Source organism: Poecilia reticulata, chromosome 7 (assembly GCF_904066995.2).
Source record: "Poecilia reticulata chromosome 7, P_reticulata-male-v2, whole genome shotgun sequence".
NCBI lineage: Eukaryota > Metazoa > Chordata > Actinopteri > Cyprinodontiformes > Poeciliidae > Poecilia > Poecilia reticulata.
Genome location: NC_088836.1, coordinates 9,026,498 through 9,039,769, shown reverse-complemented (window position 1 = coordinate 9,039,769; position 13,272 = coordinate 9,026,498). Strand labels below are relative to the sequence as shown.

General features: G+C 39.9%; 2 protein-coding genes across 2 annotated transcripts; one reads left to right on the top strand and one right to left on the bottom strand.

Moving 5' to 3' along the window:
* Window positions 1-215: 215 nt before the first annotated feature.
* Window positions 216-7,779, bottom strand: LOC103467148 (dnaJ homolog subfamily C member 16). The gene is made up of 15 exons (XM_008413253.3): window positions 7,509-7,779; window positions 6,178-6,363; window positions 6,035-6,101; window positions 5,141-5,465; window positions 4,851-5,035; window positions 4,658-4,762; window positions 4,406-4,564; window positions 4,166-4,296; window positions 3,896-4,079; window positions 2,910-3,089; window positions 2,736-2,812; window positions 2,581-2,661; window positions 2,426-2,500; window positions 2,163-2,333; window positions 216-2,075 (listed from the first exon to the last, which is right to left on the bottom strand). The coding sequence occupies exons 2-15, from the start codon at window positions 6,354-6,356 to the stop codon at window positions 1,628-1,630; spliced, it is 2,367 nt and encodes a 788-aa protein (XP_008411475.1). The 5' UTR covers window positions 6,357-6,363; window positions 7,509-7,779; the 3' UTR covers window positions 216-1,627.
* Window positions 7,780-8,583: 804 nt separating this feature from the next.
* On the top strand, window positions 8,584-12,814 carry LOC103467149 (caspase 9, apoptosis-related cysteine peptidase). The gene is made up of 10 exons (XM_008413254.3): window positions 8,584-8,901; window positions 8,995-9,181; window positions 9,269-9,352; window positions 10,310-10,371; window positions 10,480-10,656; window positions 10,749-10,838; window positions 11,263-11,410; window positions 11,530-11,718; window positions 11,796-11,905; window positions 11,989-12,814. Exons 1-10 carry the CDS (start codon window positions 8,770-8,772, stop codon window positions 12,091-12,093), a joined length of 1,284 nt encoding a protein of 427 aa, XP_008411476.1. The 5' UTR covers window positions 8,584-8,769; the 3' UTR covers window positions 12,094-12,814.
* Window positions 12,815-13,272: the final 458 nt, after the last annotated feature.

Here is a 13,272-nt window from a genome sequence, read left to right as displayed (position 1 = left end):
CTGCACATGTTAAATGGAATTCATAAGACAAATAAATAACTTTAATAAATATCAGCAAATATTTACAGCAAAATGATACAGTGGTAAAGTTGTATTAACAAATATGAATAAAACCAATAGAAAAAGATAGGAAATATATTTTATTGTCTTGTCCAAAATGATCGGCTAAGTCAGACTCTTCATGAATACCAAAGAAAAGACTCAAGATGTCAAAATGAATTCACAATTCTTTTCTTTATTAACAAACCTGTTTGGTGCTCTGGGCAAATAAAATGCAACACATTAAATGAATGTGACACAACCTGGAACAATTTACTGGAGTATATGTTTTCATATAAATGTCACACAGAATTAAATAACATAAATATTTCAATGAGTTTAAAAGGACACCGTTTTTAAGATACAAACTCAACATGATTGTAGTAAGCAATAGCAAACTAATTTAAACAGTATTTGCAAGCTCTGTTTAAATTATTAGAAAAAAGTATCAAACAGTTTCACTTTCACTCATGGACAGAGGACGGTGTATCAGTACATTGTAGCGTCTCTTAGAAAATATGCAAGTCTTAGAAAAATGCTGTCGGGTTCAAGGCTACACACAGCTACTGTCTGTTAAGTTGATTTAAGCAGGAGAAGGCTACTGAACTGAAGGGTTATTTGAAAAACTCATTTGTTAAATGTTCACAGGTATAATACACTTTGCATCTAACAAAAGCAAGAGCGTGTTTTCTTTTTCTGCTGGAGCACAGGACCAAGGAAGACCACAGCGTGCACCTTCAGATTATTACAGCAGTATAGTCTGTTTCCAAAAATGTGTATATTTTTCAGATGCATAAAAAGGCCAAGACATTAGATATTAGTTTCATGCATCTTTATTCACAGTTTTCCCCCCTTTAAACACAGCTTTATAACTGCTTAAGTAATTACATGGATTTTATGAGAACTTTCCAAAACCAACAACAAATCAGCCACAAGCGATTCGTAGCACAGCAGCACAAAGGTTAGACACGAGGCAGCAGGAAGCTAAATTCCCCATCTTCAGCCTTTCTGTGACTGTCTGAAAATAGATTATCTATGTTGCACAGCTTCTGACTTGCTGACCCATTGTCAGCAGGAGCAGAGGTGGCCACAGTGATTTTATTATTCCATTTTATTGTCTGAGTAAAGTGTAGAAAGAGCACAGTATTATGAGACTGTGATGGCGGGGCATGGTATTATTTCCAGCTGCAGAAGTAGAGTTGATAAAGTGGATCAGGGAACAGCAGCAGGATGAGGGTGATCGGCACAAGCTGTGCCGGGTTTCTGATCCGTCTCTCTGTTCTTAATTATAGTAGGGAGCTGGGGTTCAGACACGGAAAAACCAGCGAAACTTAAGGGGTTAGGAGTTGTGTTTGGGAATCAAAAATAAAGAATAAACATTGCTAAAGGTTGCTTGGGGTTATTTTCGAAGGGGAAACCAGCAGCACGTTCACAGAGCTCCTCAATGGTTAATTAACCTATGTTTATTCTGTTTATCAGAAATTTGCTCCATTTAAGGTCTATAATAGAAAACGGCATATTTAGCCAAACCTCCTGCATAAAAGAAGCTATGTCACAGGAGTTGAAGATGAAGTCTTTCCACTTTGACCTACTTACTTGGTGTGATCTTATCAAGCCCTGGCCAGGCAGGAACGTAGTAACGAGGCAAGGTGCCCTCCATGAGTCTTTCCATCCAAAGCCCCAGTCGGTCCAGTTTGTGGTGAATCTGCAGGGTGGATGTGCTGCGGGACCGACTGGATTTGCGTTGAGGATGACCGTCACGGGAACCGGGCCTCGGCTTGCCCACTGACGTCCCTGCTTCGTCTTCAGACGACTTCCCGTCGAGGTCCTCTCCGGTGTAGACCGGCTTGAAGAGACACAAATACTTTTTGTGGCCATTCAGGGCCAGCACAAACCCGGTGTAGTCCGTTTTACGGCTCCCGCTGTCATCCTCGTCCGCATCGATCTGCGCCGCGTCCTGTGCGTACTCCAGCAGCGTGCTCATCCACTCGCTGTGCTTGTCGAGGTTCAGGAAGGAGAAGTGCAGCGTCTGGGTCCTGCAGAAGAAAAGGGGTACTGAGAACGCGTGTCTAAAATTCCACACGTAAAACTGATACGGCGCGTGAAGTTCATTGAGCGTTTACCCTGTGAAAGAATACACCTCTTTGGCAAACTTGCTAAGAAGGATATTTTTGGAGGCATCAGTGAGAACCAGGACTATATTGATGTGTCCAGGCCTCAGCTTCACCAAGTTGCTGATGTAGGTGATGTCGGTCAGCTCTGTCACCTCCACAAAATTCTTTTTTGGAGGTCGGCTGAAATGAATATCAACACAAAGTTTAAAAAAAAAAAAAAAAAAGGCATAAATCTTTAATTTAATGCAGGGTTGCTTGAGGAGTATTCTTGCCTCCCTGAAGATCCATTTTCTGCCTTAATTCCATCCTTCACCTTTGGTTTCATCTGTTTATCTTCACTGGAGTCACTGCAACCAGAGGAATTATACTCGTGTTTTTTGTTTTTTGTCTCTCGCGTTTTACTCAGAACCTCACAGACAGAACCCACCTGAAGGCCTGGATCACCACAGTTCCGAACAAGATGAACAAAGCAGAGAAGATGAGGGACAGAAGAGGCATCATCTCACGCCTGAAAGTGAATAATTTCACAGTTGGAAAGTTTCTCTCATAAAGTATGCTTTAAAACTAAAAGCAATTACCTACCAGTTGTTATGAAGAATATCATCAATAACTTCTGAGAGGTAGTCATAAGACGCATAGATCCACCGGACTACAAACATCTAAAGAGGAAAAATATGAACAGTGCTGAGAGACAGAACAGCTGTTTGGCTTTAAGTAACCACTGCAATGCAACCATTGTCTTCAAAATGATCGTACCGAAGCAAACTCGTTGTTGAGTTCAGGTAGCATGGCATCGTGTATGAGGATGGACGGGTCCTTCTGAAGTCGTTCCAGTTCTTCCAGGAGACGCAGCTTGTCCTCCTCGCTGCCGTTCCAGGCCGTAACTGGTTTGAACAAAGCTTTGCCGGCTGTGTTTCTCCTCTCCAGTATTACCACCTGCGCATGCACACCCACACACACGCATACACACACACACACACAAATTAAAACCTTACAAAGGACTGAAAGAAGGGAGTTAAAAGAAAAGGATTCAAAGACGGACAAAGGAAAGATTCAAGAAGGTACGGAAGTAAAGACCGGAGGACGAAAGGAAGCAAAGCACAGAGCATAAGCGAGGAAGGAAGGAAGCAAAGCACAGAGCATAAGCGAGGAAGGAAGGAAGGAAGGAAGGAAGGAAGGAAGGAAGGAAGGAAGGAAGGAAGGAAGGAAGGAAGGAAGGAAGGAAGGAAGGAAGGAAGGAAGGAAGGAAGGAAGGAAGGAAGGAAGGAAGGAAGGAAGGAAGGAAGGAAGGAAGGAAGGAAGGAAGGAAGGAAGGAAGGAAGGAAGGAAGGAAGGAAGGAAGGAAGGAAGGAAGGAAGGAAGGAAGGAAGGAAGGAAGGAAGGAAGGAAGAACACACAAGGTACCACCATCGCAATAGTAGAACACAATAGTCCTGTAACTGATGGGTTGCTGACAAAACCTACTCATTTGACAGGGATTGACAGGTGACATCATGCCAATTGGAAACAAAAAGAACCAATACTAGAAAAGGCACTGCAGTTTACCACTACTGCCATGAATACTGGACCCTCAACGAGGGTGAATGGAAAATGGAGCATCCAGCATCTAAGCTCAGTGACTGAAATCAACAATGTGTGGAAGAAATCCCCAAAACCAATGTTAAGTACAGACTTTAAATACTTACAAATGTTTGTACCATTTCATTACAGTGCTTTTGTACATGCTGTTTGGGGCACTGTACCTGCGGCGTTGACTGAGAGTTGTCCTCACTGTGCATGAGGATGTCACAGAGTGGTTGCTGCAGCCGTTGGTACACATAAGCAAACCTCACAACATCCCTTGTGTTGGTAGATGCAAATGAGAGAAATTCCTGGTTTCCAGAGGAATATGTCTCTTCATCAGTTGTCATCAACAGAACGCAGAATCTGAGGAGACCAGAGGTCAGTGGAATAAACTCAGAAAAGAAAGGCCTGAAAATGTGATAGCGCTGACATCAATTAGATCTCCTTACTTCCTGCGTCTGTGAAACTGTTTGACAGGACAAAGCTCATCAAAGAGCTTCTGATTGACGAGCCGTGGTGCAAGGAGGAACTTGTTGTTTGACATGAACTCATCGATGATTTGTTTCTTCATTCCTTTAGCCTGCAGAGCGAGGAGATGCTGCATTTTAACTACATGCTAAGAGAAATCATTCTAATATTAAACAATGACAGAAAGACATCAGATTTTTGCACGTGTTGCTTTAAAGTACTTGTATAATGTCAGCAGGCTTGTCCGTGTTCTCCTTGAAGACCAGCATGGTCGGAGCATAAGTGTTAATGTTAAACCGTTTCTGCAGTTCGGCCGTCTCCGCAAGGCCCTGGTCCACATAACCAAACTGCAGATAGTCCTTGTAAGCAAACGCTGCCAGCTACAAAGACATAATCACAAGTTAGCAGCCGACATGGTTACATTCGTGAAACCTCAAATTTATTTCGCATTAACAAACATGACTGGAACCTACTTTGAACAACAGAGGGACGGCAGGAACTTGATCAAACAGAAGCACATGTGGCTTGTTGAGCTCATGCCAGCTGCTTAAGAACTGCTGCTCATTTTTGTCGGTGATCTGAAGTACAGAAAATATACAATGCTGCGTGTATTTCTTTTCATTTGATAAAATGCACATCAGGCTGATCAGACACTGATATATTTACCCTCTCCACAACTCTCTGAGGGAGGAGGTCTTCAACAAACTGCCTCAGGTGTTCTTTTGCTACGGCATAATGGAAAAACGTCACCTTTCCACTGATGACACCAAGTATGGACGGGGTGCGGTGGGCGCCGAGGTGATTGGCTAAACGCCTCTCGTAGCCAACGTCGACCACACCTATTCCGACGCCTGCAAAAGCCAAGACATTTACAAATACGTTTGCATTTTCTCAACCGACTAAAGTAGTTTTATGTGGCTCAGAGTTGCTGGTTGAATTTCCATCCAATTTCAGACCTAGACCCTCCATCTCTTGCACCACTTCCTTCCACACGGGCTCGATGTGGATGCAGCTGAAGCACCAGTCGGAGGTGATCTTTATCAGGTACGGCCTCCTGTAGCTGTCGGGCACCACCTCGCTGACGTACTGGCTGAAGTGCAGCGTGTACTTGCTGTCGGTGAAGTCCCTGTGGTTCTTCGTGTTGAATGGGAAGTTGAAGAAGGACTCGTCAAAGTAGAAGTTGTCTTGGCGTTGTCTGTATCGGCTGCTGCTGTAGGCTTGGGTGTCATCAGTCTGCCCGTAGCGGTCATAGTTGGCACGTCTGTCCTCGCTGGACAGGATCTGGATTGCAGACCAAGCAAGTATTAGCTTAGATGACATTTTGCAGTCACACACGCATTGTTCAGACGCAAGTGTTGAGTTGGGTCTTTAATGATGCCTTTTTGACACAAACTTTTCTGGCAGTAAATCAGATGCTCAGTATGACGCTGCTTCCACCATGCTAGGTAGGAATGTTTGTAGGTTTGAAAGTCTCACTTTATCCTCACTTCCACTGAGTAGTACGACACAAGCCCAAGCTGGTGTGGTCCAGTGCACTATTTTGTCTATTTTTGATGTAAAAGCAGCCCCTACATCCTACCCATACTATGGCCTCTTTGACCGGCCTTCACTAGTAGGACAAAGGTACGGTACTGTTAGGGTGGACCTATTGGTGTCACACAGTACAGTCTATTGATTGGGGGATAGAAATATTTTTAAATATGCATATAATGTTTAAATATTTGTCATTGCACTAGTATGACTCCATGTTGGGAAAGCCTGCAGAACTATTGAACCTAAACGACTTTTTAAAAATTGACAAGAAAGTTTGGCTTCTTGGAATGAAAGGATATAAAAGTATGTAGACAAACCTCATAAGACTTTGTGATCTTGATAAACATGTCCTCAGCACCTGGATCTTTGTTTTTGTCAGGATGCCTTGAGAAGGACAAGTTCATTAGCTATGAACTGTGAAGAGACCAGTGAGAGTGATAGCATTTTGGAAAAAACTCACCATTCTTTAGCGAGGCGCTTGTAGACCTTCTTGATCTCTGCCTGGCTTGCACTCCTGGTTACTCCCAGTATTTTGTAGGGGTCCATCTCAGGGGCTGCGTGGCTTGCTCCTGCCAGTAGGACAGAGAGGACCACCACAGCCATCACAGCCAAAGGTGGATTCATGATTGACCCGGCCATCGGTCACCTTCAACCCATCAAAGAAACCACATATAAAGTCATATGTTAAAACAAAAAAAGACCTTTTGAATCTTTTAGTGAAATTCAAGCAATTTGAATTTTGCAGAAATTCAAACTGTTTGAGGAAAATGCGTTTTCTGCTGAGGAATAAAGAAGGATGCCTCCACATTTATTCCTGTTTAAATTACCTAAAATCCCACCAGTTGATGAGCATAATCATTACTTGGCATTTTGTAGGAGGGTTTGCACTCTTTAAACTTTAGATATTTAGTTTGGGGTTCTGACTGTTGAAGCGAACATCATGGTCCAACAGGGTTTCTTTGCCACCAACAATCGGCAGGAGCTTGAGGAAAATATAAAATCTGTAAAAATCTTAAGCTGAAACAGAACTGGACCATGAAACACGAAAATGATACAACACCCAAGTAAATTCACTACAAACTTGCTAGTACACTTCCCTCCTGAGGGATAAGATATTAGATTTCTATTCTACGACAACAACTGAACAAAAAAAACAAAACAAAAAAAGAAAAGAAAATCCTAGGCTATACCGAAGCTTAGACCTAACGTTGTAAGATGCTATGTGGTGAGACAAGACCCCCCTTGAACATCTCACAGCTGACAATGTGGAATGGAGCAAATTTCCTGATGATACAAATCATTAGATGACTATAAGTGTGTCACTGAAGTTATTTCAGTAAGAGTAGCTTTTGAGAGTAGAATATCAGTTTTTTTCAAAATTGGATACAACAGTTTGGTTAATATATTTTGCTTAATGAATAAAATAAATTAAACTATTGTAGGTGTTAGTAAATCCCTTCCTTCTCAAAAAATATGAGATATCAATATATGGCCATTTCTTGTGCGTGTGTCAATGTTTTCACGTCTGTGTACTGCCATATTTTATCATCATTATCGACCCCACATAAAACTAGACCGTAGTACTTGACATCATGGTTCAGCTTGTACGCTTGTTAATGAGATACAGCGGTTTATCCGAAACGGTGAAGATAAATTAAACCACAACTGCTTACAAAAGTAAACGACACAGCAGCGGACTGTAAGAATTTAACCGAATGTTTTAAAGCTGTGACATCAATGTAACCCCTCTTGAATAACGACTGTATGCTAATTTTGTTAAGGGTTAGTTACCACAGGGGCTGCAGCTTCTCCAGCTTGCTTCAGTCACCCCGGCTTGATGCAGTCAACCAGTGCAACGCCACATACTTAGGATACATATGGTTCCTTTCCAGATCCTCGTCCCTGGCTAAAATTAATGTGTAAAGACCACAGACTGCACTAGAGGTTAATGTACTGGGCGTGTTCCGCAGCATCCTACAGAACCTCCAGCACTGGCTAATGATAATCTGCTACTGCGAAACAAGAGGCCAGGAGGAGGCGCCATTTTTCGAAAGTCGCTTTGGGAAATTGAGTAGGCTGCAATTCCGCCATGTTGTGAGTGGCAGTTTCTTCATAGACACTGGAAACTTGGGTTTTCGAATAAAAGAAACACTAAAGTCGACACCTTCAACAAACTTTAACTACTTGTTTTTATATACAATAAGATATGTAAGTTGTAACATCAATGATAGTAAATGATTATACATAAATTAACTCAAACTCAAATAAGACTTAGTTTATATTATTATTATTATTATTATTATTATTATTATTATTATTATTATTATTATTATTATTATTATTTACAGTTATCTCAATTTAGATTCTGAGTTAAAGCTATTTTCAGTCAACCAGGAAGTCAGATAGAATTTAATAGAAACAGCCTTTATCGCCACACAATTGGGAAATTCAGGTGTAACAACATTATCAATATGTATTGGTTCACAGAGAAGATTAATGTATTGGTTCACAGAGAAGATTAAAAAGTGATAGAAATATACATGTAAGTATATGATAAAATCAATCATAATAATGTTAAAGATTATAACATTAAAAATACTGCCGTTATCAGAAATAGAAATATAATAGGAAAATGTACAACGGGTACTAGTTTTGCTAGAGAAAACTTTGGACTATTTCTAATTTTTATTTAGATTTTTTAATAGTTTAACAGCTCGGATCGTAAGAGTGTCACCGCACGTTGGATGTTTAAACGAGATACGCTGTGAAATAATCAAACGCACATTGTTGTTTTTCTTCCCTGCTTTGACCAATCAGAAGAGACAACTGTGATGTAAATAAGGAAGTAGCTTGTGCAACCGAGAAAAAATGAGCCGTGATATCAGCCTTCTACGTGTGAAAGAACAAGTTTCGTTTTTACGAAACGGTAGGTTTCTTGAAAAGATAAAAAAAAAAAACAGGCAAAAAAACAAACAAAAAAACACATTATCAGGTACAGATTTTCTGTACACCTCTGCTTTTACCGATCAGTTATTTATACGGTAGCTGAAGAATGGAGGAGCAACACAAGAAAATTCTTCAACGAAACAGGATCAATTTAGTCACACTTATGGATCCTTTAGCCCTCTGTGAGCCTCTTTTTGAAAAGGGAGTTTTCACCATGGACATGATTGATACGATAAAGGTAAGACATCATGGTAAATGTCACTGTGTTTGAGTAATTGCACTCAGGACAAAAGTAAAATGACAAAGACTTTGCGACGGTGTCTTCTGTCAGAGCTCGGGGACCAGACGAGACCAGGCCAGGCAGTTAGTCCGGGACTTAGAGACCCGAGGGAGTCGAGCCTTTCCGTTATTCCTGGAGAGCCTACGTGAGTCGGGTCAGCAGAGCTTGATAGAAACTCTAACCAGGGTTCCATCATTACCCACAGCGGTCCGCCCTGTTGTGCAACCTCTGCCCATCTGTAAGTTAGACACAAGCAGCATTCACCGTGACTTTTTTTTTTTAACACAGTAAACTCTAATCTTTTTATCCATCCTGCCTCTTCCAGCCTCTCCTATGGATGTTAATAAACAAAGTAAATATATTGTCCCCATATGTCCCATAGAGAGGCCCGATAAGTCTTCCAGTCCAAGTAAGAGAAACACATTTTTATATACCTTTTTAATAAATGTAAATAAGCCCATAAGTTGTTTTTTGTTGTTGTTTTTTTATAGAAAAAACATTCTAATGTACAAATGTTGCCAGTTTATTTAAGGTTGTCTGTTTTGTTATGTCTGCTGAATCTTAGTCACATTCAAAGGATATACCGAAATAACAAATGAAGTCAATAAATTACCATTTCCGTGTTTGGTTGAAAGCACAACAAAATAATCTTGGCCCTTACCTTATAATTCTGTCAAGTCTGCATTGAAATTCTGCTCTCCAAATGTGATTGTTGGACATAAGAGCAAAAATTGATCTTCCCTCCAAACGTGTTCATTGCTATTGGCTTACTAAATTATGAGAATAAATTTTAAGATAAAAAATAACTCATTCTGTCTTGAACAGTTTTGATAATTATCAGGTATATACGATTTCAAATGAAAAGTCCAGTGTATAAAATAACATTTGTTTCACTGTCCAGTTAAAGAACAATTTAAATGAGTTATAAAACATTAAAATAACACATTTATTTTAAAAAATCATAAACAGTGAATTCTTTTAAAATTGCAGGACTTTATTTGTTGTAAAGTACACTTTCTCAACTATTGATAAACTGATGTACAAATCCCATTGCTAGAGTGCAACTATGTTTGGATACCGTTTGTACATCATGCAAATCAAGGTAATATGTCAAATACAGACTGATTGGCCAAGAAATAGATGCATTAGATGCTGGGGGGGGGGGGGGGGGGGGGGAAGGTATTAAAATGTAATTATCTGTCCCATTGTTTACATTGGGATTGCATCCAATGTAAACAAAGTATAAAAGCAGGTGGATCCATCAATCCATCTGCTTTTATGCTTTAAAATATGCAAAGTGATACAAACTGATGCACATTATTGAGCTGCAATGTATGTAGGTACTTGAATGTATATAATCCTACAGCACCTGAGAAGGAGTACTTAAAACCAAGGCCAGAAGGCAGGACACGCCGAGATAGTCTTCAGGTAAGTGCCATTTAATTTTCACTGATGTTCTTATTTTGGTAATTGTCTGGATAGACAATATAAGATCTGGTTGCATATTGTTGATTTTTCTGTATTTTTGTGTGGCAGAGCTATAAAATGGATTCCAGTCCATGTGGTTATTGCCTCATCATAAACAATGCAGACTTTGAGCCTCAAAGTGAGCTCAGCAATCGCAAAGGTTCCAACATAGACAGTGAAAAGCTGGAGAGAAGATTCTTGGCACTCAACTTTACTGTGGAAGTCAAGACAAATCTGAAGCAAAGAGTGAGTCTTTTCTTCTATGACTGTTTCTGAAATGGTGTAAAAAAAAAAAAAAAAAAAAAGGCAGCTCATCTAACTCTTTTGTCTCATTTCAGCAAATCAGACATGAACTGTCAGCTTTGTCCAGAAAGGATCACTCTCAATATGACTGCTGTGTGGTTATCATGCTCTCCCATGGGACTGAGGTCAGTCTTCAGGTTTTCCTTTTTTTTCCTAAATCAGTTACAATGTTCTCAACCAACTTAAAAATATAACTTATAAATGCTACAAGTATTTCCAGTTAAACAAAATTGCTAGAAGTGTGGTAGATTTTTTCTCTCACAAATTAAAGCTGTGTTAGATTAGGCTTCTACAGAAAGGGGGGAAAGTGTTCACCAAGGGGGTCAATAAACATAAAGGAACAAAATTAGGCATAATGTAAATTTGTTTGAGAGGACATTTGTTGTGTCATTTCATAAATAAAGTAAAAGTTTATAGATTAACAGGAAAGATGGACCTATGATCTTTCAGCTACAAAAGAGTTCTGTAGAAAACTCTTTGAAACTAGATCTGTTTGATATTAAACATAGTAGGCATCTAAGAACATATGTGCTTAAATGATGCTTATAGGTGAATCATAGTCGTTTTCCTGGCGCTGTGTATGGAACAGACGGGTCTCACATCACAGTTCAGTACATCACAACTTTGTTCAACGGCAAGAACTGCCCTTCTTTGCAAGGAAAACCCAAGCTGTTCTTCATTCAGGCCTGTGGCGGAGGTACACCAGTAAACACCAAAGAAATTCTTATTTTGATTGAAAGTCAAAATTGAAATGTGCAAAAAAAAAAAAAAAACCCAAAAAAACATTCTCACAGAGACGCTTTTCCTGTCTTTAAGATGAAAGAGACGTAGGATTTGAGGCGTCTCCTGAGGAGACTAGCCCGTCGGTGGGCGGGCAAGACGACCAGACAGATGCCATCCCGACGTCGTCCAGCAGCGAGTCTCTGAGCATGACTGACGAGGTGGATGCCAGAACATCACTGCCCACCCCAAGTGACATCCTGGTGTCCTACTCTACCTTCCCTGGTATGTCTGAACTTTTAAGTCATGTGTGTAGTCACCGAGAACATCCTGCCAGCCTAATGGCTCTTTGACCAATTCAGGTTTCGTTTCCTGGAGAGACACTCAGGCAGGTTCTTGGTACATCGAAACACTGGACCGCATCCTTGAGGAGAACGCAGCCACTCATGACTTGGCCACCATGCTGATGATGGTGAGTTTCACTTATTAGACCACCACAAAAAGCTTCCCTGTCACAACCACAATCATCTCCTGCGTGTCACGGTTTGTTTTCAGGTTAACAACGAAGTTTCCCAAAACTCTGCAAAAGGGCTGTACAAGCAGATGCCTGGTTCCTTTAACTTCCTTCGAAAACTTCTCTACTTTCAAACCTCTCCATAGTGGAAGACTGTTCCTCTTCTGAACGTATTTGTCTACTTAATTGTCAAATGTGGGAATTTTTTTTATCAATTTTGTAAGTGTTGTTGGAAATAATGGCTCAATGTGGATATTTTTAACTGTTGCTTAGATGTCTACATGGACTTCCTGGGTATAATGTAGTGGCAATTCTACTCAGACTATGAATTTCTACTGTAGACGTTTTACTTTGAGTTGATTTATTGGTGGGGACTTTGTTCTTGTATAAGCCAAGAAAATAAATGGATCCACAATCTCATGCTGTACATTAGGTTTAAGATAATGTTTTATTTCTGCTCTTCAGTAGCTTAAAAAAGACACCATCTCTACTTTGTTCATTTATCTCCCGTTATTGTATGATCGGTTGTACTTGTACACAAACGTGAATGTGCATAGTCTGAAAGAAAATGGTAGAAAAAAAGAGAAAACGTCTTGTGAGAGTTTGGAGAACAGTTTGGGTCAAGACCAAACAGCTGGGAAGGTCTATAAATCAATTGTTCTCGCAAATAACGTCTCATCTACTGGACTCAAGTTCCTTTTAATTATATGTGTTCTCTTTCCGCTGTCGATTGTAAATATTTCTCCATTGTACTCAAATATTTTCAATGTCTTTAAGTTTGCCTTTGCTCTTTTCAGCTGATGTGATGAAAGATGTGCAATTTACATGGCATCGCTTCCAATTACATAAAGCACCTTTTACTATTAAGTCGTCTAGACTTTCTTGATTAATACTTGTCAAGCTTCTAACAAAACAAAAAATCACAATATTCCCCTTGAATCCCCACAAGTTTTATGAACATTTTCAAGTGGCCTTTTTCTTCCAAGGTGTCTCTTATTAAAGACAATCCAATTTAAGTGCACCCCAATATTTGTTTTACCTAATAAAAGTTTATTTTACTCAACAGGGACTTCTCAATCCATTTAGACTGAGATGTCTAAATCTTTCTTTTAAATCTTCCTTATAATAATGATGTTCCTCAGTGGAGATATATATACATGTGTGTGTTTGTATTTGGTTAATCATACTAGGCACATCTCAGATATTCAGAAAAGTTACTTCAAGACAGCGAAAGTTTATTTCCTACTCATCATTGCAAAAACAAATAAATTCTGATATGAAAAGAGTCAGCACTACTCCAAAATATGGCTGCAAGAGCTGTCCAA